This window comes from Silene latifolia, chromosome 1 (genome assembly GCF_048544455.1).
Source record: "Silene latifolia isolate original U9 population chromosome 1, ASM4854445v1, whole genome shotgun sequence".
In the NCBI taxonomy this organism is placed as follows: domain Eukaryota; kingdom Viridiplantae; phylum Streptophyta; class Magnoliopsida; order Caryophyllales; family Caryophyllaceae; genus Silene; species Silene latifolia.
The window spans coordinates 191,960,887-191,987,065 of NC_133526.1; the positions used below are offsets into that span (position 1 = coordinate 191,960,887).

At 37.2% G+C, this 26,179-nt stretch overlaps 1 protein-coding gene and 1 non-coding gene across 2 annotated transcripts; one reads left to right on the forward strand and one right to left on the reverse strand.

Moving 5' to 3' along the window:
• Positions 1-10,082: 10,082 nt before the first annotated feature.
• On the reverse strand, positions 10,083-17,155 carry LOC141614354 (protein ADP-ribosyltransferase PARP3). Its single transcript, XM_074433107.1, has 17 exons — positions 17,071-17,155; positions 14,450-14,745; positions 13,852-14,047; positions 13,649-13,762; positions 13,487-13,544; positions 13,245-13,314; positions 12,976-13,150; positions 12,749-12,882; positions 12,422-12,659; positions 12,194-12,321; positions 12,036-12,112; positions 11,798-11,958; positions 11,505-11,714; positions 11,328-11,430; positions 10,923-11,005; positions 10,491-10,823; positions 10,083-10,401 (listed from the first exon to the last, which is right to left on the reverse strand). Exons 1-17 carry the CDS (start codon positions 17,074-17,076, stop codon positions 10,333-10,335), a joined length of 2,451 nt encoding a protein of 816 aa, XP_074289208.1. The 5' UTR covers positions 17,077-17,155; the 3' UTR covers positions 10,083-10,332.
• Positions 17,156-17,459: 304 nt separating this feature from the next.
• On the forward strand, positions 17,460-17,531 carry TRNAW-CCA (transfer RNA tryptophan (anticodon CCA)). Its single transcript has one exon. It is a non-coding gene; the product is annotated as a tRNA-Trp (tRNA).
• The last annotated feature ends 8,648 nt before the right edge of the window (positions 17,532-26,179 follow it).

Here is a 26,179-nt window from a genome sequence, read left to right on the forward strand (position 1 = left end):
CTACGGATTTCAGAAACATTGGTTGGACTTTTCCAATCAACAACGGCTTCAATTTTGGCAGGATCTACCATAACGCCCTCTTTCGAAATAACATGCCCAAGGAAGGTCACTTTAGATAACCAGAATTCACATTTAGAGAATTTAGCATACCATTTTTCACGGCGCAAAATCTCTAAAATAACACGAAGGTGTTTGGCATGTTCTTTTTCAGATTTAGAATAGATCAAGATGTCATCAATGAACACTACAACACATTTGTCGAGGTGTTCTCTGAAAGTACGGTTCATCTGATCCATGAATACTGCTGGAGCATTGGTCAAACCGAATGGCATCACCGTAAACTCGAAATGACCATATCTCGCAAATCAAGGCGCTTTTAGGAATATCGTTTCTGACCGGAATTTGATGATAGCCCGAACGAAGATCAATTTTAGAAAAAGTAGAAGCACCACGGAGTTGGTCAAAAAGATCATCAATTCTAGGAAGAGGATATTTATTCTTGATAGTAACTCGGTTAAGTTCACGATAATCTATGCATAATCGCATAGATCCATCCTTCTTTCTTACAAAGAGAACAGGAGCACCCCAAGGTGAAGAGCTAGGTCGGATAAAACCTTTGACAATCAAATCATCCAGCTGAGTCTTCAGCTCTTTCATTTCAGACGGTGCCAGCCTATAAGGAGCTTTAGCAATAGGGCCGGTACCAGGAATGAGATCAATAGCAAATTCAACTTCTCTTTCAGGAGGAATTCCCGGTAGCTCATCAGGAAAAACATCGGGAAATTCACATACTACAGAAATGTTCTCTTTAGGAGGCAGAGAGGAAGAATCAGAAGGAGTCACCATACACAAGAAGGCTTGATGACCCTTTTTCATCGCATTGACAAACTTCATAGCAGAAATTAACTTAGTACCGGTTTGTCTTTTAACCATTTGATAAGACACACGGTGACCTAAAGGGCTTGTAAGAATTATTTTCTGGTCTCGACATTCAAATCGAGCATGATAAGTATGTAACCAATCCATGCCCAAAATGACATCAAATTCTTCAAGCGGAAATTGGAAAAGATTTGCTGGAAATATAGATCCCGCAATAGAAATAGGGATTTCCGGATAGATTTTAGAACAGGAAAAGACATCACCAGAGGGTAAGGATATAGATGTGCTTTCTTCTTGTGATGATTCAAGTGATAACTTATCGGAGAGTTTTATTGAAATAAAAGATAAAGAGGCACCCGTATCAAATAGTACCAAACAAGGAACATCAAAAATAGAAAATGTACCAGTAATGATATCAGGATGTGCCTCAACTTCTGCTCGGCTCATGACAAAGATCCGACCCTTCGGCCTCACTGGCCTCACTGGGGCGGCAGGAGTAGTAGGAGCCGTCACCTTCCTTTCCGGGCAAACATTGGCCTTGTGGCCCGGTTTGTTACAAGAAAAGCATATGATAGGATCAACAAAGCATTTACCAGGATGTGCTGGTTTCTTGCAGTTCTAGCACACTCGGTCTTTAGTACCTTTATTGTCATTAAAAGCTGAAGATTGACCACCCCGGTTAACTTGAACATTAGAAATAAATCTCCTCTTGTTTGGGTTAGAGGGAGAAGAGATGAACCTAGGTGAAGGAGTAAAGGGCCTAGAAGATGGATATAAAGGCCTCTTGCCAAGATTAGAACTAGTTGCACGAGCTTCATTTTCAATCTCTTTCAATGAATTCTCAGCCCACAAAGCATCATTGTAAATTGAAACAAAGCTGGTGGAATCCCGACGGACCATGCTTTTGATCTTAGGAGAGAGCTTTTCAAGATAAAAGAAGGCTTTTTCGTTGTCATCCTTCACCAATCTAGTTGCATAATGAGCCAACTCATTGAATTTATCGGTGAAGGTCTGAACTGGAAGGCTTCCTTGCTTTAACTCCATGAATCCCTTCAACTTCTGCTGTTTCAGTTCTTGCGGATAGAATCGGGCCTCCACTAATTCCTTGAAACGTTCCCAGTTAAATCCTGGTTCAGATGAAACGGTAGGCCCAGTCATGGACCACCATCGATCTGCTTCTCGTACTAGGAAGTGAGATGCCAGCTTCACTTTATGTTCCTTCTTAACATCATACAACGTGAAGCTTTTCTCCAACTCCCGAAACCACCCTGTAAGAGCAGCTGGATCAATCTCTCCACCATAAGTGGAAGTGTTGATTCGGGTTAATTGATTAGCCACTCAGGTATAGGTGCCTGGAGTACCCTCAGCAGGCGGAGGAGGAGGAGGAGCTTGTTGATTCTGCTTATTTTGTTGATTTTGGAGAATTTGAGTAAGAACTAATAAAATAGCATCATCAACTCCTCTTCTTGGCGGAGCCATCTTACAAAAGAGAAAATTAATTAGTACCTAACAATTAGCAATCACAAACAGACTACCACACAAAATCCTAAATCTACCCATCCTACCCATCTCTCAAGTTTATTATTTAAAGGTCAAGTGATTTTAAGTGGGGTGCACAAACGTGCGTCGGGAGCAACAAGCTCTGATACCAACGGTGACACCCTTAAATAACCCGATAATTAAACACGTAAAATCTCTGAGAAAAAGCTGGTAGGATATGTTTGTAATTGGTTCAACTAGACAAAACCTGTAATTTTTAAAATTTTCCTAAACCATTCACAAACATCTCCAAATTTAAGAGTGCCAATACCTGCAAAAGCTAATAAACCAATTTACATAGCTATGCTAAAGACAGGGAATTATAATGATACAAACCAAAATAAAAGAGGGAGACATATGTCCCTTCAAAATATATACATAACCAAAAGTTAAAAGGTTTACTACTAAAAATAGCCAAACTAGGTCCAAGGTTCTTTATGCTCACTAGCTCGTCTGTGACCCCATCTAAATCTTCAACCTCTCAATCGCATTTTATACAAACACGAAAGCCACAATTCAGTGGGGAGTAACTTCGAGTCCTCCCAGCCACGAAACGTCATATTTAATGTAACATGTAATGAAACATGTAAACAACATGATAAACAATTTAATTATCAAGTATTCTAACCTATGACCCCCTAACTGACCAAAATAAACTATCATGTGAAACATATAACAAACAGTAATCTAAACTTTATCAATTGTAACCGGCTTACATCTCACCTATTACAATTCATAAAATCACCATACAAGAAAGGGAATATATCAAAGACAGGCATAAGTTCTTAGTACCGTCAATAGTCACTCAGAACTCGAGTCTATACCACGAGGTAGGGAAGGTAATCGAACCGGTATCTTGGCTCAGCGGTTAATATTAATAAAACATGGCCAAGACACAACACAACCCTAGCCTAAAATCTGCGCAGACCTAGACATGCGGATACACACCACCGCACCCAAGACCCACAATTTTTCTAAAACAAAGTGAGTACCCTAAGGAGTCCACCAAAGGGTTGGCTAGTACTTAAGCTGACCACTTACTATCAAAATAAGTAACGAGGTCATGCCCCAACTTGGATATAAATCCACTAGTCAGGAACACAAAGGCTATTAAGCAGTGAACATATACTCGTCAGAGACTATAAAGACCTATCTATGACAAACACAACAACCTGCAAGAAAGTATTTAATACCAATACCATTTCTAGCAATATTAACAATATTAAAGGCTTCAGGGAATCTAGGGCCGTTTCTACAATATAAGAAGCTACTTAAACCAACTAACTACATATGTGAAATAAAAATATAATAAATGGCCTAAAACAAGAAAAAGGCCAATTATCTAATTCATTCAAAATTTCATCCAACCGAATTTTTACCCGCAACCCCAGCTCTGCGACAGGTACGGGTTAAATTGCGGCTGACCAATCACACAATTGACTGACATCGAATCAGTCAAAGGGACCAAGGCTCAGTTTTCGGCATAATCATCCAACATTACAATTATCGCTATATAATTCATTCTGAGCCTAATCTTTACAATTTCATTTTCTAACCTATACTAACATGTGCAACTACCAATATAAACATAATTTTTACCTTTAACATAATTTTTACTACTAATATGATTTAACTCAAAAGTGTACTCATATGTAACTCATACTAACTATGACATTAATAAACCCGAAATGACAAATATTGCATGGAAAACCGCGAATCAAGCAACGGACCAACCCGGGCCAGCCGTGGGCTGCTGCCGCCACCCCTACTCCTCTTTTTTTTCCGTTTTTGTTCATTTAAACTCAGTTTTAAGCAATACTTAATCGTTCCCATTCTATTTCTATACTATTATGAGAATTTAAGCTACCAAAAGACATGCATGCAACCATTTATCATGTGAAAATTAATTACACAAACAAAAATCACAAAAACATACAAAAAGCAAAGAATGTGACGATTATTCGTCGAGTAACTCGAAATATGTTACCTTAAGCTAGAAAATGAGCAATTAGCACCTTAAAACCCAAATCCTAACAAGCAACTAGCCGCTATCTTCGACAATATACGAGTCCCCAAACTCGTCCTCCAAATCTTCACTAGGTTGTAGATCTCGACGAGAGGATTCCGGAAATATAAATTATGTGAAAATCCGACAAGAAATGAGGAAGTTATGTCGAAAATTAGCCTGAAATTGTATAAAATGGTGTTTTTTTATCTTTTGGGAAAAGTTAGAAGGTTGAAGAAGATGAAGAAAAGAAAAATCAGAAAAAAGGGAAAGGGGGAAGAGGGTGCCGCGGGTTAGGGGAGAAAGAGAGGAAAGGTGCGGGTTTAGTCGGGATTTTACGAGTCGGTTTTGGCTCGTTTCGATAATAATTAAAACCGTTGGTCAAATGCAAATTCCGACAAGACCAAAGTTCTTAAACACGAGATTACAAGAAAATTGAATACTCATACGACCCATTTCCAAAATCGTTTACCCAATTTTCAATAGGTTTGTCATTTTCCCCCCGATAGGCCCTTATTTCGAAATAAAAAGTTTTTACACGGTTTAAACTATTTTTAAACATTTCAAAACTATCAAAATAAATACTTTTCTTCAAAATATAATAAAATTATATTTCTTTGAATTATTTTTACTTTAAATACATTAATATCAAATTTTATTTGATTACTAAATTATTTTCGAAATATATTAACGGTCTGAAATTACGGGGCGTTACACAATTCGCAAAACTTGAAGTCCCTTTTTATCTTTCAAAAGCCTTTCACGTGACTCTTATTTTTCAAAGATAAAATTCAGATTTTTATTAAGGAATTGGTCTTCAATAAAGAGTGGTTTGAATTATTATTTTCAAAATGTTTCCTCTTTATGCAAATTCAACCATTTGGTTCTTTAAGAAAACAAAGAATGCTTTTTGCCATTTTGGTGTTAACTTGTCATCATGTGACTTGTCTTTTTTCTCTTTGTTTTCTGAATTTGCATGAGCTTTTATGGATATCTTTCAAACACTCTTTCTCTATTCTTGCCTTTGCAAAAGAGCCCTCTTTGGTGCAAGTTTTGGGTGGTTGCTAATGACCTTCACATGTGTGATCTTTGACCCTTCAAAACCCTAGCAACCTCCTCACCCATTCTCTATATAAAAGGCGAGCCATCCTCCTCATAAAATCTTAAGACTTTTCTGAAATAATTTTCCAACTTTGCAAATTGTTTTTAAAGCTTAAAAATCGTGTGTCTTTGCAAAAACCTTCAAAAGTCTTCAAGTTGTTACAGTCGTGGCTACTGTTACTTTAACATACTAAACTCTCTTGCTTAAGAATTGTTGATCTTGTAAAAGTTGTCCATCTCTATTCTTTGTTAAGAATGTGTTAGTGGAAACTTGATCCTATAACATTCTAAGTGTGTTAGTAGAGTTTAGGACGGAGTAGTCTTTAACTCTTGGCAACCGGAGTAGGTTGCGAGTTAGCTTGTCATAAGAACGGAGTAGTTCTTGTACTAGCTTTACAACCGGAGTAGGTTGATGTCTTTTATTGTAAGGGTCTTTTAGTTGTCGGAGTAGATCACTAAAAGAAAGCAATAAAAAGGTAGATTGGACGTAGGCACTTGAGTTTCTTGCCGAACCAATTCAAAAATCTCGTGTTCAATTGTTTTACTTTATTTCCGCTGCAATTTACTTTGTTTGTTTGTTTGTCGTGCTTTGCTCAAACCTTCGAAGTAACAGTTCATTATACTGTCACATTTGGTCTGCAGTCGTATTCCACAAACTGAGACAAATAGCTACAGTCAGAACGATTGTTACTTTCATACTTCAGCAAACATTCATCGTGATACTTGTTTAGTCTTTCAATATTATTCAAAGTATCTCCTAATCTCTCTTGTGCTCGTAACTCACTTTAAATCAATAAAGTTGAAGTTATAATTTTTTAAATAGTACCTAATTCACCCCCTCCCCCTCTTAGGTACTTGAATCCATAAACTCAACACACTTGATGCATCATCACCTTCATCTTGACATGCTATATTCAACTTTTTTGTTATTGTTAAATGATCTTCAGTCAACCACGACACAAAATGATCGCAAGGTACGCACTTAAAAAACGCTTTCTTCGGATTAGTAACTGACCCGGAAATCTTGATGATAGCGTTTCTTTGACAACGATTGCAAATTTGATTCTTAAAATCAAGGCCTTCAATTGGGTGGGTAACCGCTTCGATCTAGATAACTCCAACGAGTGTCGGATCTTAACATGTTGCGTTTCCATCAAAGAATGAAACCGAATCCAGATGCTATCAACTGCCAGTTTCGCGCTATTCAGCCATCTCTTCAAATTCGCATGAGCCGACTCAACCCGGGATGTAGAAGTATTCCCAAAATGAGTTATCTGGTTCGTTCTATACTTGGCCCATTTTTCCAAGTGCGGGAACCATTGCCTCTCAATATAAGCCGCCACTCCCGCCCATTCCCTTGCCAATTTGCCCCACGCAACATTAAACTTATCTTCGGTCTCCGCCTCGACAACCGCTTCAAACAAGTTAAAAGTTACGTGCTTAGCCCAACTATCCTGTTTCGTGATATAAAGTGCTTTCGTCTCCACGTTAGAATATATATGCCAAAGACATAGCAAGTGAGACGAATCCGGAAAAACAATGGGAATCGCGTTCAACAAACCTGCCTCGCAATCAGTAACAATAGCATTAGGTTGAACGGCATCATTGAGAAGGGCCTTCAGTTTCCGTAGGACCCACAGATATTTCTCCTCGGACTCATGCGTCACAAGAGCATACGCGATGACAAACTCTTCCCGACGGGTGTGACTCCAACCATCTCAACAAGCGAAAGACGGTATTCCTCGGCCCTTACTTTCTGAGAACGATTGTAGATTTGTCGCCGATTAGGTCTTGACTTTTCCGGATTCCGCTGATGCAAACCCGCACTAATAATTGCCGGTCTAACGTGAGCTCTAACTTGGGCATCGATATAAGCCAACTCCTCGTCATCAAACTTTGCAAAGTATCTGTCGCCGTCACAATACAACGTTAAAGCATGATTATGAAACCCGGATCTCATCACAAGCTGCCACTTATTCTCTTCTAATTCAACAACTTTCATTGAAAATTTGCAATTGCACCACGCGGTAGCCGTGTTACCCCTCATTAAAGAATCGGCATCCTTATTTACGGGACCTTTTCCACCCATCCGACAAACAAAATAACGTTGTCTCAAATTCGTGTTACGACCAACTTTCTTGTTGCTTGCTCTTTTTATACCAAACCCGAGTCGGAGCCCGATCTCATATGCCCAATTAAACGCTTGAATACTGGATGCAAAGAACAAGCTAGTCTTAAAATGATCTGAGTAATCAATACCGTCTCCATCGTTAATCACCTGCGCACGCATTTCGATAAATTAGTTATTAATTAATTATTAGCTACGGAACGAGTCAGAGTAAATAAAAAATAATATAAAAATAATACAAAGACGGTAATTAGTTATTTTATACAAAACCAGTCGGAAATATTAAAGATAAAAATATAATATAAAGACGGTAATTAATTATTTCAATTGTTTTATAATACAAAGACGATATTTAATTATTTTAAATGTTTTATACAAAAAAAGACGGAAATTAATTATTTTAAATGTTTTATACAAAACGAGTCGGAAACAAAAAAAAAAAAAAAAAAATTACACGGGCTGGGCCTTGGACGAAGGAAATTTTCGTCCAAAACCAGGCCTGGACGAAAAAACCCTTCGTCCATAATGGGCCTTGGACGAAGGATTTTTTCGTCCAGGCCTGGTTTTGGACGAAAAAATCCTTCGTCCAAGGCCCATTATGGACTAAGGGTTTTTCGTCCAAAACCAGGTCTGGACGAAAAAGTTCTTCGTCCAGGCCCAGTTCGTTCAATTTTTTTTTTTTTTTTTCAATTGCATTTCCAAATAAATCCGTCACAACTTCTATCATAATTCCGTCTACATTCATGGCATCTATCCTAATTCGGGATTGAAACGATAATAAAAAATAAATTTTTAACAAAACTAAATCGTAAACTAACCTCGTTACTAGCTTCATCGTTGGAATCGTTGTTAAAATCGTTCCCGTTCATGTTGTTAATCACAAAACCCGACTTCTTTTTTTGTTTGAAATATTTTAGTGAGACGGAAATTGCATTTGTGTTTTGAGACGGAAATTGCATTTTGCTGAGACGGATATGGAGTTATGATATGGAGGGCAAACTTGGAAATTTACATTAATTGTCGACGATATTTAGTAATTTGTCGACGACGTATAGCAGGACCCTATATCTTTGAGCCCTCGAATGGGCTCACTGATTTTGATGGACATGTATGCACAATCATACTAGGGCCAATAATGGACACCGATAATAAATTTAGGCTGTAAACCCATCCGGCCCAAGCCCGTCGGACTTAATTTAGGCCTGTCGGACTTCCCTATCTAGCATATCACCCCACCAAAGTTGACGGGCGTGAGTGATAAAAGCTTTCATCTCTTAAACAAATGCCCCCAGCTGTCGGAAGACATGAAGTTGACTCCGTCACACAATTGAGTGCCGATTTGGCTGCCCAACTAAGCTCCCATATTGACACAATGAAATTAAAATTTGAGAAAGTTATACCAAGATGAAAGAAGCCTCTCAATCATCCAAGCAACATCAACATGTCAATGTCATGGTGGCAACATCTTCTATTCCAAATGAAGTGTGTGAGAATTGTGGAACTTTGGGACATGATCAACAAGATCAACACAAAAAAAATGCATCCGAACTCTTTGAGCATCACAAACTATAGAAAACACTCTGAATATCACAACCTATAAGAAACTATAGAAAACCATTTTGATGGAGCTAAGATTTGACATACTAATATAATAGAGTAAATTTTAACACCCGGCCCAAACCCTGGATCGGGAGCGGGGAGCGGTCACTCATGATAACTCGCCAGACTATGTACATGGCCCACAAATAAACGCGGATTCTTTCTAGCGCATTTTATCTCCACTCATCTCCACTCATGCGCATCCTAGAAACCTACTCATGAAGTTCTTTTGCACGGATAACCAGGAAAGAAAGTACAATAGAGTAGTACTTTCAATCCCTTTAAGCACTAGTCAGATTTTAAGCCTATTAATGAACCTCTTCAAGGAGGTATTCCACCCGAATAACGTCCTCGGTTCAGTGGAGGAAAATTTGAACTCCTCCAATTTTTCATCGTTCAGCGAAGGCAATTGCCCCTACTAACCCTCTCTTGGTTCCGCCACCGCCTCTTCCAATATTATCCTCAAAAATTTCAATCTTCTCTCTCTAGTACAACTTTCACAAGTTTCCTACAAATTTTCTTGTTCTTGTTTTCTTAACTTGTAAGAAATTGGAACTTTAATTTGCGACGTGTCTCCAGGATTCGTGTCTTTTAACTCCTCATCTACCTCCACTAATGAATGAATGTGAGACGGTTCAACCACTTGAATTTTCGATATTGATTGACCTATCTCCATCAAGGCGGACAGTCGGACACTGCCTCGGACACATTGATTTTGCTCGAAAACATGAAACTTTTGCAAAAGATGCACTATTGTCCACTTGTCCCGCCCTAGTATGGTCACCATACGGGTTGTCCACTTGTCCCACCCTAGTACACAATAGGGCTAAATACAACCTTCTTCAAGTCCAAGTACAAATTGTCACCTGAAACCCTAGAACAACAGTAATATCAAGGTGTTCAACTATCCATTGAAATGCAACACAACTACAACTATACAACATATATTACAGATCAAGGAGGGGATTATATACAAAAACAAAAACCACCCACATACATCTCCCTTTCGACACGGAGGAAAAAAAGACGCTAGCAAAAGTGAAGACGCATCATCCCGGACTTTCAAAGCTTAGCATCTTCCTTACTCGGCCAAATCATATTCGACATTCTTCTCAATGTACTTCACTCCCACCAGGAAGCTAATCTTAACCTGCAAGGAGCAGGACACACTTAAAACCCCAAAATACGCCATGCCGCAAAAACTGAGTATAATGTGTTGGGTCTGTTTGTTTGTTTTACCTGGTTTGGGTTGTAAACAGCATACTCATTGAAATCAAGGACTGAATCTTTCGGTTCAGGTTCAGCTGGAACTAAGCTTCCACAAGGGACCTTGATGTCATCCTTCCACACAAAATGCTCTTTCTCGTTGGTCTTCCGCTTTCCAAGCCCTTTCACACCTGCCTTCCGTTCCTCTAACGACTTTGTATCCTCTGGTGGGCTTTCGACCTCCATTATTTCGTTTCCTAGAGACGCCACAGCCAGCACCAAGAACCCTTCTGGCCTATCGACTGCTGTGAAGCCATAACGCGCGGCTTCTGCTGCAGCATCAGAGCACACTATCGCCCTCCCAAACTAACAGGAGAACGTAGAAAAAAAAAAGGAGGATGAATAACATGGCTTACGATACACATTTTGTGAACAAAATCAAAATCAAGAGTCCGTCACTCATACCATGTAGCCGGGAACAGGAAGCGAACACAAAGCAGGAAGGAATCCCTTCTGGAGGTGTCTCAGGAGGTTTGAGCTACGCGTTCCTGTACAAGAACATAAATTACTTACTACCGGCTGAATATGGGATATTGCCATATTGGTATGTCTCGACCAACATACCAATATCCCATATTCAGCCGGTAGTAAGTAATTTATGTTCCTGTACAAGAACATAAATTACAGGAACATAAATTACTTACTACCAGATGAATACGGGATATTGGTACGACATAAATTACTTACTACCGGATGAATACGGGATATTGGTATGTGACCTCGACCATGGATCCAAATGCATCCAGGCCTGTGAAGTCCGGCCGAGATATAGTTATGTTAATAAGAAGATAATATAAGCCCCCGTCTTACCACACCACAAAAGAACTTTGTTGGGCAACTTCTTGATGTCCTCGTAGGATGGTCCAGCACTCAAATCAACACTGAAGATATTCTCGACGGACACATCATAACTCTGGGAAAGCCACAACCAGATAAAAAAGAGTTCACAAAATGTTCTACACCATTTTAGGTTGTTAGTCTACTTACAATCTCGCCCACTTTGATGGGTTCGTATGTTTTCTCCAAGTACTTGACAATCATCTTGTAGTCATCTGAGGACTCCTCCAACGGAGTGATTTTGCATCCGAGCTTGTTATATCGGTCTGATAACGGGTCCTCCAGGGTCGAACCACTCATATCCCCTATCAGATGTGAAGCCACAGTTATATCCCTAACTGTCTCAAGGGCCGCAACAGCCTGCATCATGCAGTTACAAAGTTTCAGAAATCATAACTCAACTGAAACCATGAAATTTAGACCCTGAGATTTTAAGAACTTACATGATCAGCCAGTTCTTGGAAACCTTTGATGATAAAAGGACGGGTTGAGTGCATTAGAGTGAACCATTTGGAGCTGAAATCAGACCACAAAGCCTCTGCCTTTGGTCCGCCCTCTTTCTGCGACTTCAGAGTCTCTATAAACTCCAGCAGAACTTCCTCACCTGTTCGGAGTTTCAAATCACAATAAGTGGTCTCATATAGAAGTGTTAATTATTCGAGACTGCGGAATTATTCTTACATCTCTTTATATGTAGATCAGTAACCATTCCCACAGGCAAGTCGGGAGAATCCAAAGCCATTTCCATCAAAGCGTATCTACAGTAAAATTTCAGCATTTTCAGACAAGGGAACGTTTACATTATATTGAATGTTCCGAGCTGGGTTCTTAATAAGTACCTATATATCTCTTGACTACACAAGACCTTCATAAACTTGGCTACTAAGGGATCGAGTTTACAGTGTAAAGCTGCAGTGCCCAATTGCCTGATGCCTAAACCACCATATCTTGCATCAAACCCATCATCCTACCCACAAATAAATGGCAACAATGGACGAAACAATTATTAAGAAGTTCTTGACGGGGGACGTGAACTGTACGATTATCAGTATAATAACTAACAGTACCATATCGATGACATGAAACTTCTGTGGTTTCTTCTGGAACTTCTTTTCTGTTTCCCACAGTTGAAATTCGTTTCCCGTTAGCTCCTCGAACAGTCGTGCAAATTCCTTTATGGCATCACCTTCATTGTCCCATTCTTCGAGTCTCTCCTCGGCTTTAGGATCATCACCTACCTTACCCTTCTTGTAGTAGAGGTGAAGCTTCTTTTCAGGTACAGTAATTAACTGTGTTACCGCAATCCTAGTTACAAAACAAAACATAATTAAGAGGCGACCCACGTAAAACAGTAATAACCACCAGATCAAGGGGCTTAAATGCAGAATCATTACTCATTCACGCCTCTCCCTTGGTCGCAAAGTGAGAAACCGCAATTGTACAGAAGTCCATCTTTCTCCAGTATCTTTCCTCCTTGTTGCTGCAACATTGTATCTTTGTACACACCTCTCTTTCCGTACATTTTAAACTGGTAAACAAATTCAAGTTCCCGGAAATAAGCAAATAGTCTATCAGTCAAGACTCGAGAGTAAATAGAGACAGTTTAATGTAAGGATTAAACCTCGGCTGTGAGGGACTCGATGGCCTCTTCGCTTGGATCCTGTTTATCCCAAGGAATTCCTTTACCATAAGTTGAGAGATCAGACACACAGTCATAAGATTCCAAAGGCTGTGGCTCTTGTTTCTCAATGCTGTCGCTTAGCCACGCCTCTCGTACAACTGGTATGCCTCTTTCTCTGTTCACCAGAGATCAACAGAACATTTAAATATACTCCAAAACAACAAATACGAGTCTATTCTGAATACAGCATAACAGTTATTAGCACTCACAATGCTTCAGTCACTTTAGATGACCCACCTCGCTCTCGCTCCATTGGAGAAACAACTAAACAAGTGACACCTGCAATATTTTAAAATGTCGGACGACATTACTATTAGACATCTCAAACCAGACTCATCATGAATACAGCATTAAGAATCTACCCTCCCTGATCTCAGCTAGACTGATACTGATCTAACCGCAGTTATACCATCCGAGTCTATTCTGTATGTAGAAAGGATTGAAAGATTACCGATTGCTGTATTGGAGACTTTGCCCCCATGTTTCTCGATCTCTTGCCTCCAATATTGCTGCAAAATTATTGGTAACAAGCACCAGTATTAAACAAAAACCCATTTTGATCACCTCAGGTCAGATACGCAGAAGCTATTACAAGAACAGTCATCCTACTTACATGAGTTCGAGTCAGTCTTCCGGACAATGAAATGACCATGCCATTAAACGGCTTTTGAGCAGGCGGTATCTCTTTCTGGTGACGCTGACTTGGGTCTTGGTACTTCTTTAACAACTAAAACCCAGACCACAGAATATTCATTTTAGACGAAAAAGTCTGAATATGTTTATACTTGTTTTGCATAATGTCAGAACGAAGCTTACATCGTAAACAGAAGATTTCTGCAGTGAATCAGGGAGTTTAATAGGATCTTCTTTCCTAGGAGGATTCTTAGTCTTGTAAGTACAAGTTGACCATTCACTCAATGCTCCTGTACAAGAGTATCTACTTCCACTGAACTCCAGATAACCTCCACATACCGGACACTCCAACACTGCCCCGTAAAACAACAGGTCCTGGCTGCTCTTATCATAAACATAGAAACTTGTTTAAGGCCGCCTAAAATTTAACGTCAACTTTATTGTAAAACCGCCTTCTACTTTACTCAAGTACCATCATAAAAGTAGTTACCATCCTTTTTACACTATTTTCATATACGAGTTCAGAAGAAATCATGTACTTTCTCCGTCCCAATCATTTGCTTACATTTAATTAGAATTACAAAAAAGGTAAATAAATGATCAGGACGGAAGGAGTACAATAATGTTACGTTTAATTAGTATGGATAGCTAACATAAGTTAAGTCACGTATGTAAAATGAACAAGACTGTAAGTAGTAAATCAATATCTCAAGGCACTAAATTAGTTGTATGTTTGCCGAGGAATATATCGCCTTAACGGCAAACACGAAAGATGTCATACCATTTAGAAATGAGAGCATCATCAGGGCCAGAGGTCTCTTCACCATTTAGCTTAAGAATCTCCTTTAATTGATCAACACGAAGATTCTCCCTGATGGCCTTACAGAACTCTTCATACTCTTTTGAAATATCAGACTTTCGGCCATTCGTTTGTCGACCATTCTCGTCATCATTTTCCTGCTTAGCCTTCTTAGTAGGAGACTGATGCTCGGTTTGCTCGTTTGTTTTGGTCTCGGTTTTGTGTTTTCTTGTCTTCATTTTCTCGTCTTGGCCGTGGGCCTGTGCCCTTGTCTCCACCTAATCACACACATTGGTCTTTCAATTTTGGGTGGCGATATCGGGTGGTACACAATCTCGGTACCACCCAAATTAAAATAATGAATGAATAGCTAATTTTTTTTAAAGTTTTTATAAAAGAAATCCGGAATTCGATTTTAAAACCCCTAAGTTTACCTTGACTTTCCTTAGATTTTCGTTCTTCCTTTTTGTTTTTCATTTTCCCTTTTTATTCGCATTTTGAAGCGTGCGTTCACCCATGGACGGTTCGAAAGGATGATTCAAGTCAGCCGACCCCAAATCATTTTGGGATTAAGGCTCTGATGTTGTTGTTTAAAAATTTTAGCACATTATTATGTAAGGGCATAAAAGTAAATTTGCGCAGATTAACATCGTCAAGACGGCACTTCCTAATTGCATTTTCCTGTTTCTTACTGTTATGAAGGGTCAAAGAGATTTTTAGTTGGTTAATACGGAATACAAACAAACAATTTAATGAAACTACCATTTTAATTTATGAAACCCATTTCAATTTAGACTATAATCTTAATTTACAGTGAGATTTTCCATTAGTGAACACATAGTATTGTATGTTGGTTGAATAATCAGCATAAAGTTTACACATGGAAAAGCAATTGTGTGTTAGCTAACGATGAGGATACAATATGGAAGTGAGACTGTGGAAGCTAGATACAGAGAGAACCTAATTTAAATGCATTAATCCGGTTCTACCGGTTATTAACAAAAAGATTAAAAATTTAAAATATAATCTAGTTTACTAAAATGCCCATTGTGGTAAAATGGGGCTGGGATCATGTCCAGTACTTACCAAGTACGAGTATTTAACAAAGGAACTAAGGTAAGGTGGTCATTGTGGTAAAATGGGGCTGGGATCATGTCCAGTACTTACCAAGTACTTCCTCCTATTCTACATAAACCTCCATATTTATGGGGGCACTAGAATTAAGGAGGAGAATTAAAATAAGATAAAATATTGTAGTAGGTTTGATAATTGGAGAGAGGGAATGTATTGTGGGGTATTATTGTGGGAGAGGTGATTAAAATAAGTATTATTGTGGGTTGAGATGGATATTGTTGTGGGGTAAGGTGATTAAAATAAGTATAAAACTTTTCTAAATAAGAAAACATGGAAGAAATTGTGAATAGATGAAAAGAGAAAGAGGAAAGTTTACGTAGAATATGAGGGAGTATTTAACAAAGGAACTAAGGTAAGGTGGTCATTTCAACAGGTGTGTAATCCCTCCTCGCACTCACACAAAAGTAGTGGACTCATCCGGTTGTGCTATCTCATTTTTCTTCAATTTTAAGTTGACATTTATCTTGCGCTCATCATAACCCTTAACCCCAAGGATCTAAATTATTCTATCATCAGCTTTGTAAAACTTGTAAAAGTGACCTGATCCGAATTGTGAAATTACTTATTTGAAATAGAAAGAAGAAAACTACGCCCTCCCTCCAAATTATTTGTTTACCTTTCTTTAATTATGTGAGAGAAATTTTATTTACAATTGGTCTCCCTTGTGACGGGTTACCATTTGTGGCGGATATTTTGTGAGATAAAATGGTAACAAAATGCGTTAATGGAGAAAGGGGACCACATGAATAGTGTTGTAGAGAGAGAAAAAGTGGGTACATTGTAAGGTAAAATGGGTATCCGTCACAAGCTTGTGACGGATATGTCATGTCTTCAATGAGATTTTGTGTTTTATTTATTTGTTTACCTTTCTTTATTAAAGGGAGTATAATAGCTACTTAGGGATGACCGGAAAGGTGGGGTTGTGGGGTAGCAATGTCTGCAACAACCCGTATTTTATTAGTGTGACTAAAAACACCTCCTCGTGGAAGGATCTAAAATGACTAATTTGAAAATAAAAACTACAATAACCACTAATCAATCTACCGAAAATCAAAATGATATGCACACAAATTATATTCTTGTGGAAGGTCGTGATCTATTATTTGGATATTGTTAGTAAAATATTTTCTTGTTCTAAAAAGTCCGAACTAGAATATCATAGTGGAAAGGAGGGAACTGTAAAAATAAAATAAAAAATCAGACAATCCAACTCAAGTAGTCAAGATTTCTTGTTGCATGTATCAATTATTCAAGCCAAGTAGATTTCTTATTGGCTGTTGCATGCATGTCTATAAAAATCTTGGTCATCATGGTACGTAAATTTTCGGCCACTTTGCAATCTAATGAAACTAACATCATGGCCAAAAGTGCAGAATGTATAGATCAAATGAAACTAGTACCATGAACAAAATTTCACGAAAAACGTATACAATCAAATGAAACGACGATATTATATTATAAACACATACCTTCATGTTTTTGTCCGCCTAGTTGATGAATTTCTGAGCTAAGAAAGGAACTATTAACTTGTGGTAGCATGCAATACAGGGAAAACCCGCAGAATTTTGGAACCCAAAAAAAAACACACGAAAATTTTATGTTCTATGAACGACCTACTATTTATAACATTTTTTCAAAGTGGACACGTAGTTGCAAAATTAGAGCTATTGTGTTTTAACCTGGAGAATACATGTGTACCATAGGTGCTGCGAAGCTGACACGTGGCGTGTTGGGTGAATACTAGACCCTAGTTTATTGACACATCATGTACGGACTCTTAAGCTGTTCTTTAAGCACGAGAAATATTATAAAGAGTAAGGGCAAATATATACTTTAGTTGAAGGAAGTACAACAACAGGGATCCGTGGCGCAATGGTAGCGCGTCTGACTCCAGATCAGAAGGTTGCGTGTTCGATTCACGTCGGGTTCAATCTCCCGAACTAACCCTGTTCTTTTTTTTTTAAAAAAAACTAAGCTTAATTCATTTCATTCGAACAATGTTCTCAGTACAATTTAAACACACACGAACGACCAATAATTGACACTAGAAATTAATGATTACAATTTAAATAGTACGTAATTGTATTTCCTCAAGAACTAAATACTCGCTTGGATCCCCTCTTTTCTCTTCTCGTAGTAAACCACTTTATTTCGATGATGATGTCTCGATGTCCCTTTATATATGCTCCCCTCAGATCTTCAATAGTTACTTTCGTTTCTCAATTTTCAGCTAATAATCATCTTTTGATCAATTCATACCTATTTTTTTATAAGTTAAATTCTTATAAATTTAGTTCAGCTCTTATAAATTAAGCTCCTATAAACCAAAAAAAAAAAAAAAATTAAAGTCATTCTTCTCAAGGGTTGAGATATCAAACTTGATATCATCTCGTTATTTAATTATAGAAAACTAAAAACCCTAAAATGATATCAACCTTCATGCAATTTAGGAACTTACAAGTATACACTAAATACACACTTTATTTGGGACTTCAAAAAATCTATATAAAGGGACGATTCTTAACATAATCTTTCGCTCCATCCATACCCAAAAATTGTTTACTAAGAGACTATTACGCACAATTAAAAGATGAATTATTCCTACTATTTTGTCGTATTTGTTATCTTCACCTATGGAACACTCCCTGAGTTATATGCAGGGTGTTTTGGAAGATGTTCTGCAAAAAAATACCGTGTAGTATTTAAAAATAGTCTGCCAAGAGAACTTCACCTTCATTGTAAGAAGAACGATGGGCATGATTATGGAGCACAAGCGATTCCTAGTTATCAAAGGTACAATATCACAGTGCAAACAAAAGGTTCTAGCATAGTGGAAATCAATTGCGTATTTACTTGTTATCGGGGACGTAAAAGTGGGTTCGCATTTGAATCTAATAAAAATTTTACAACATCTTATTGTCCTAAAAATGTATGTTCATGGGAAGTAAGAACAGATGGAATATTTATAAGAAACTCGAAAACGAGTGAATTTTTTAGCGAAACTTTGGATTGATTAGAGAAATATGACTCAAAAATAATGTATTCGAATGAATTACCATACATATATACTCAGTATAAAATAAATAATAAATTTCTTGTTGATCTGTTAAATTATTGTTTTTCTTTTTAAATACTTCATATGAATTCACTTTAATTTGTAAAGTTGTATTCCCTTCGTCCCAATCAATAGTTATCAGATGATATATTTACATTAATATATCGTCTCGTATTTGCTAAAGCAACAACCAATAGAGGATCGTGATTTAATCTCCAAGATAAAATACTTACATGTCAAATTCTTAGCATTTGTCTATACATCGTAAAAAGAGCACACGAAAGTAAAGAAACCAGCCTCGCCTAAAAACCATCAATAACCGCCAAAAAAAAAATCTGCTCCCATTATTCAATAAACTGTCAAATGAAAGTAATAAAGTGTGATCCATGTTAGAAGTAACAACAAATTTCAATGTTAATCGGGCAAAAAAACCATAGCTATCCTCTCCACACTTACGCCGGAGCCCCCTCCACCGCCGCCAGTCGTTCGCTTGACCTTTCAAAATATCGAACGAATGTGGTTTTTTTATTCTCATACCACTTTTGCACCGACCGAATCTCTAATTACCGGCTACAAATTCGGCCGGTAAATACTGACTACTAACGATTATATTCACCGACTGTTTTTTTTTTTTGTCGGTAAATATTCAATATCTGTCGCTATTCAATTTTAGCGACTGTTTATAATTTTGTCGACCGTGTACGGTCGGTACTAGACCTGTTTCTTGTAGTGGATAGTGGTAATAATTTGGCTCTTTATTTCCATTCCCTTATTATGAACCAAACGAGTAAGAACATTAAAAGGAAACCCTTATCGTTTTCCTTGTTCCTTTTATATGATTTCCTTTTCCTAGTGCGACCAAAACGCCCCCTAAGTAGTTTGACACTTTGCATAGAAAAAAGAATCAAGAGTGACTGTTGGAAAATAGGGGCTTTTTAGCCAAAGTGTTTTTTTCCAATTGCCCCACATTGGTGAGAAAATGGATGTTTTGTGGGTTTATAAGTACTCACTTCCCTTACCTTATCACTAGTGGGTAAAGAGAGTCATTTGTAGAGACTCTGCGAGGTGCTTAATTCAGCTCGCACACGTGCGCGTGCCCGTGCCCGGACCTATGATTCGGGATTTGGGAATCGCCTGCGGCGGAGCTGTGCCTATCTTTTTTGGACCGGGTTTGTATGTTTTGGGTTGTGTGGTAACTGAACTGTCCAAGTTTATTTATCATGTGCTGATTTAGTCAGTCAAACTGACTGTTAGTGGGTGAGATTTTTACTCCCCACTTCCAGCCTTGACTGCTGGCCTTTAGGGGGCGGTTTTGGCTTCTATTTTCGACTATAAATAACAGCCTTCTCAGCACATAATTAAAATACACACAATTGTTCAGTATTTCTAATCCTTTTCAATGTTACTGCATATCCTTGTAACAGTGACCACTATAGATTTATCGTGTGAGATTATCATTGGAAATAAAAGGGCTTGTGAAACCGATCAAGATTTATTTGGCCGAAGTATATATATCGATTATATTAGGTCGGATTTTACATTAACATAAATATAAAAACATATCTATTTAATGACATTTTTGTAAATCGAGTATTTTAGGTGGTGCATGCGTAAAAACCAATTTACTACTAGTATTGGTCCCCGACTTCGCCCGGGCTACCTCTACTTATCATTAATTTTTTTTTCATTAAATAAAATTATTTAAAGTTGCATAACCCATAAATTTATCATTAATATATTTTTCTATAAAATATCCTAAAATTACGATGAATAAATTTTGAGACAAATTCACTACTCGCGCTATTAATATTTTACTCTTATTAATGAAACAATAGTAATAACATTTCACTACTTGTACGTAATCATTGTTACTTTCATTACTCCCGCCGTAATTATTGTTACTGTCAATACTGCCGCATTAATATTGATAATTTCACTATTGCCGTCATAATTATTGTTACTTTCACTATTTTACTACTTACTCCATCCATTGTTATTTTTACCACTTTCACTAATCTCGCTGATAATATTATTACTTTTACTATTCAAATGATTGATTACTATCTTATAACTATATCAATCAAATGTTACTACAATTATTTTCTTTACTGAGTAAATTACTTTTTCTACTTAGTTATGCAATTTTTAAGAGGTTTATATATTTATCTAAATATATTACATGTATGCATTAAATCAAATCGAAAGAATTATGCAACATTGTATATATACTATGAAATCTAACTTGAATTATTTGTAGCGTACTTATTATGTTTTTGTATGTTAAATAATTAACATCTCTATACATCTAATCAATACTATATATTAAATCCAGAAACCAATGGACTTCAATGTAATTAGAGAAAGTTATTCAAATTAATTATACTATATAGTTTTAAATCACTAGCACCATGTGATGGACCCGATTAAGGGATCTCAATGCAAATATTATATAGTTAGGGTTAAAATTAAATTATATAGAAGCTTTGTAATTTTCCTACACATGGACAATTTCCTTAAAATAAAATAATAAATTAAGATGGTCAATTTCCTTAAAATAAAATAATTAATTAAGATGGTCAATTTCAAGGAGATTAAAAGAAAGAATATGCTTGGTATTTTTCCTAAATATTTATAGAAGACTAGAAGATGGTCAATTTCCTTTAAATAAAATAATTAGTTAGTATAAACATGCACATTATTTCCTCCTGCTCCACCTTTCCAATGATTCTTGCAACTTGGAATATCAGAGGCTTTAATAAGCCAATTAAGCATAGTGAGGTCAATCTCTTTCTTAAAGAAAATAATGTGGATGTTTTAGGGCTTCTTGAGACTAGGGTGAAGAGTACTGAAGCTAAGAATATCCTGAGATCTAAATTCAAGAGATATAATGCTTTCTGTAATTACAATAAGCATTATAATGGCAGAATATAGGTGTTATGGAACCCAGCTACTACTAAGGTGGACATTTTGCAGGAGGATGCTCAGGTTGTCCACTGTAAAATCAGACACTATCTTACTGATAAGGAGTTCTATCTGTCTGTGGTATATGGTAGTAACAGTGCCACTAAGAGGCATGATTTATGGGATTCTCTAATTCAGTTCTCTAGTCAAGCTACCCAGTGGGCAGCTATGGGGGATTTTAATGTGGTGAGACATGCTCATGAGAAAATTAGTGCTACTCCTCCTGTTCTGAGTGAGTTAATGGATTTCAATTCTTGCCTACTTACTTGTGGACTAGATGATATGAGTGGCACTGGGAATGACTTCACCTGGTTTAATAAGCAGGAAGTCTCTACTAGGGTTTACTCCAAATTGGACAGGATTCTAGTTAATAATACTTGGCTGCAGGATTATCCTCAAACTACTGCTCATTTCTTTGATCCTGGCATTTCTGATCACTGTCCTGGCCTGCTCACTTTCCATGACAATGATAAACCTAGGAAGCATTTTAAATTCCTTAACTGCTGGACTGAGCATCCTAAATTCCTTCAGTTGGTGGCTGAGGCTTGGACTGATAGTCACATTGGCAACTCTATGTTTCGTCTAATGAGCAAGCTTAAAGCTGTAAAGAAAGTGCTCAGGCACCTGCATTCAGAGAACTATGCTAATATTGGGGATAAGATCAAAGCTAAAAAAGAGGAGCTCTCCCAGTGTTTTAGAAAGCTAAGGCAAGACCCTACTCATGCACATCTCATCAACCAGGAAAAAGAGATCTCAAAGGAGCTTTGGGCTCTTAAAGATACTGAGCTTCAGATGCTTTCTCAAAGAGCTTCATAGCATTAAGTATAATGATACCAGCTCTAAATTTTTCTTCAGTAAAATTAAGGAAAGGCAGCAACAGCAAATGATTGGTGACATAAAAGATCACAATGGTATTCCTCACTCTGGATTGCAGGGGGTGGGTGAAGCTTTTGTTGATTATTATAAAGAGCTCTTAGGCAGTACTGTCCAGGTCACTCCTATAGACTCTAGTGTGCTCTTAAATGGTCCTTGTGTCAGCAATGATGCCCATGAGGCTCTCATTGTTCCTGTCACTAGAGTTGAAATCAAGCAAGCTTTGTTTGATATTGATTCTAACAAAAGTCCATGTATGGATGGTTTTTCTGCTGGTTTCTTCAAGAAAGCTTGAGAGATTGTTGGGAATGATTTTTGCCTAGCTATAGAGGACTTTTTTAAAACTGGATTCTTGCCTAAGCAAGCTAATACTACTTTGGTCTCCTTAATTCCCAAGAAGGCCTTCTCTCAAACTGTTAAGGACTTTAGGCCTATCTCTTGTTGTTCTACTGTCTATAAAACCATCAGTAAGATCTTAACTGCTAGGCTCCAAACAGTTATTCCTGATATTATAGGGCCTGAGCAGGCTGCTTTTGTTCAGGGTAGGAGTTTGTTTGAGAATGTAATGCTTACCCAAGGCCTCCTTAAAGGTTATGGAAGGAAGAATATCACCCCTAGATGCATGCTTAAGGTTGATATTAGTAAAGCTTTTGACACTTTACAGTGGCCATTCATTAGGAACATGCTCTCTGGTCTTAATTTTCCTCCTATTTTCATTAAATGGATCATGGCTTGTGTCACTGGCTCCTGGTTTACTCTCAAAGTAAATGGGACACATCATGGTTTTTTCAAAGGGCAAAGTGGTGTGAGGCAAGGGGATCCTTTATCCCCCTATTTGTTTGTTTTAAGCATGAAGATCTTATCTAGGCAGCTTAGAACAATGTGTCTTTCTCCTGATGTTTCCTACCACCCTAGATGTTCAAAGCTCAAGCTCACTCACCTGGTTTTTGCTGATGATCTCATGATCTTTACACGAGGGGATTTGCCTTCAGTTCAAAAAGCTACTGCCATTTTAAGCACTTTCTCCACTTGGTCAGGTCTGACTGCTAACCTGGAGAAAACTGACATTTACTTTGGGGGTGTGATTCCTGCAGTAAAAGATCTTATTTTGGATAGAGTTGGGATTAAGGAGGGATCATTCCCCTTCAGATATCTGGGATATCCAGTTAATGATTCCAGGCTTACTATTGATATGTACAATGCCTTGCTTCTGAAGCTTCAAGCTCTTAAGGGGACATATTCAATTCAGCATCTTTCTTATGCAGGAAGAATTCAAGTTCTAAATTCCATAGTTTTTGGTCTTAATAACTTCTGGTGCACTTGCTTATTACTCCCACAACAGATTTGTCTCCTTATTTCCAAGTTAAGTAGGGATATTTTCCGGGGTAGATTTGACAGCAAGAAGAAGCACATCTTTAAAGCCTGGCAGAGCATATGTGTACCTTGGGAGTAAGGGGGTTTCCAGGTAAAGGATGTCTGCATCTGGAACAAGGCTGCCATGCTGAAATGGCTTTGGCACTTAGATAGAGGAACTGGAGCTATCTGGACTTCTTGGGTTACAAAATACTTTTTGACACATTGCTCTATCTGGGACCTTGCTATCAGGGATTACTTCTCTGAAAGTCTCAGAGGAGTTCTCCTCCTTAGAGATGCCTGTATTAAGCAACTTGGCAATGCTCAGGCAGTTCAGACTATGCTTGCCAACTGCACTATCAGGAATAAGTTCTCTGTGAAGAGAGCTTATGATAGTCTGAGATGTCCTTATCCTGTCCATACTGTATATAAAGCTATTCACAAGAATATTATCCTTCCTAGGCACAAAATCATCCTCATGCTTGCTGTTCAAAGAAAGTTAGCTACTCAAAACCCCCTTAATTACTAGAGGGGTTACCATTGTGAATAGATGTTACCTTTGCAAGTCTGCAGCTGAATCAGTGGCGATTCTAGGATGTGAACATAGGGGATGCAAAAAATTAACAAATGATTCCCGCGACCGAAGTTAAAATTTATAAACCAAAATTTTTTGAGCTAAAGTACAAAACTAAATTAAAATAAAATTAGATCCAAAATTTTTGAGTTGATATAAATTAAAATTGAAATTTGTGAGTTTATAGTTCTTATAATCTTATTGTGACAAGGAAAGTATATGCATTCAATGGCATTACAGAGACATTTACGACTAAAAAATGAGAAAAGTGAATAAAGAACACATGTAGGAGTCGAACTCCAAACCATTAGAATGGAAGGTAAGGAAAGAACCACTGCACTACTAAGGACTTACTGATTCTTGATGAAACTATTATGTAAATATTTCAGAAACGAGGGGATGCAGGTGCATCCACTGCATCTCCTGTAGATACGCCATTGAGCTGAATGTGCAGATCACCTTTTCTTTGCATACCCTTATGCTGCAGGTTTACTGACTCTTATGCAGCAGTGGCTACAGATGCCCATCACCACCACTTCACTCTGCTCCTTGCTTACTTTACAAAGAAGAGGTCAGGGCAGTAAGCATCACTTGATTAGCTGCAGTGTAGGCAGTCTTGTTTATGCTGTTTGGGCAGAGAGAAATGCCAGAGCGTTTAGGGACTGTGAGAGGTCTGTTCAGGCTGTTTTCAGTGAACTCAAATTCACTGTCATTGCACTATTAACAAGCAGAGGTCCTGAAAATATTTTCCTTGACATAGACTCAATTTTCAACTCTTAGCTTATAGTCACATTTCCTCTTGTATAGATAGTGGAGGAGTTTTGTATATGGTATAGGGGATATATCTTTGTAAGAAAACTCTTGTACTCCTAATTTTTGGAATATATGAGTAATACCCTTCTTGCAAAAAAAAAAAAAAAAAAACATGCACACTTATGGTATTAATTATTATCATCATAAAATTATACATTAAATTTAAAATCTATGCAATTTTATTAAACTTTATAATTTATTAGATGTATAGAGATGTTAATTATTTAACATACTAAAATATAATATAAGTAGGTTATAAGTAATTCAAGTTAGATTCCATAATATATAATATTGCATAATTCTTTCGATTTGATTTAATGCATATATATATGTAATATATTTATATAAATATATAATTTTCTTAAAATTACATGTCTAAGTAATAAAAATAATTTCGTCAGTAAATAAAAGAATTGTAGTAACATTGAATATAGTTATATGATAATAATCACTCATTTGAATAGTAAAAGTAACAATATCATCATCGAGATTAGTGAAAGTTGTAGAAACAACAAATGGAGTAGTGAAATAATCAATATTAAATAGTGAAAGTAATAATAAGTACGACGGGAGTAATGAAATTATCTATATTAATGCGGCAGTAGTGACAGTAACAATAATTACGACGGGAGTAGTGAAAGTAATAATGATTACGGGCAATTAGTGAAATGTTATTACTATTGTTTCATTAATAAGAGAAAATATTAATAGCGGGAGTAGTGAGTTTGTTTTAAAATTTATTTCATCGTAATTTTAGGATATGTCATAAAAAATATATTAATGATAAATTTATGGGTTATGCAACTTTAAGTAATTTTATTTAATGAAAAAAAAATAATGGTAAGTAGAGGTAGCCCGGGCGAAGCCGGACACTAATACTAGTAAACTATAAAGTTTAATAAAATTGCATAGATTTTAAATTTAATATATAATTTTATGATGATAATAA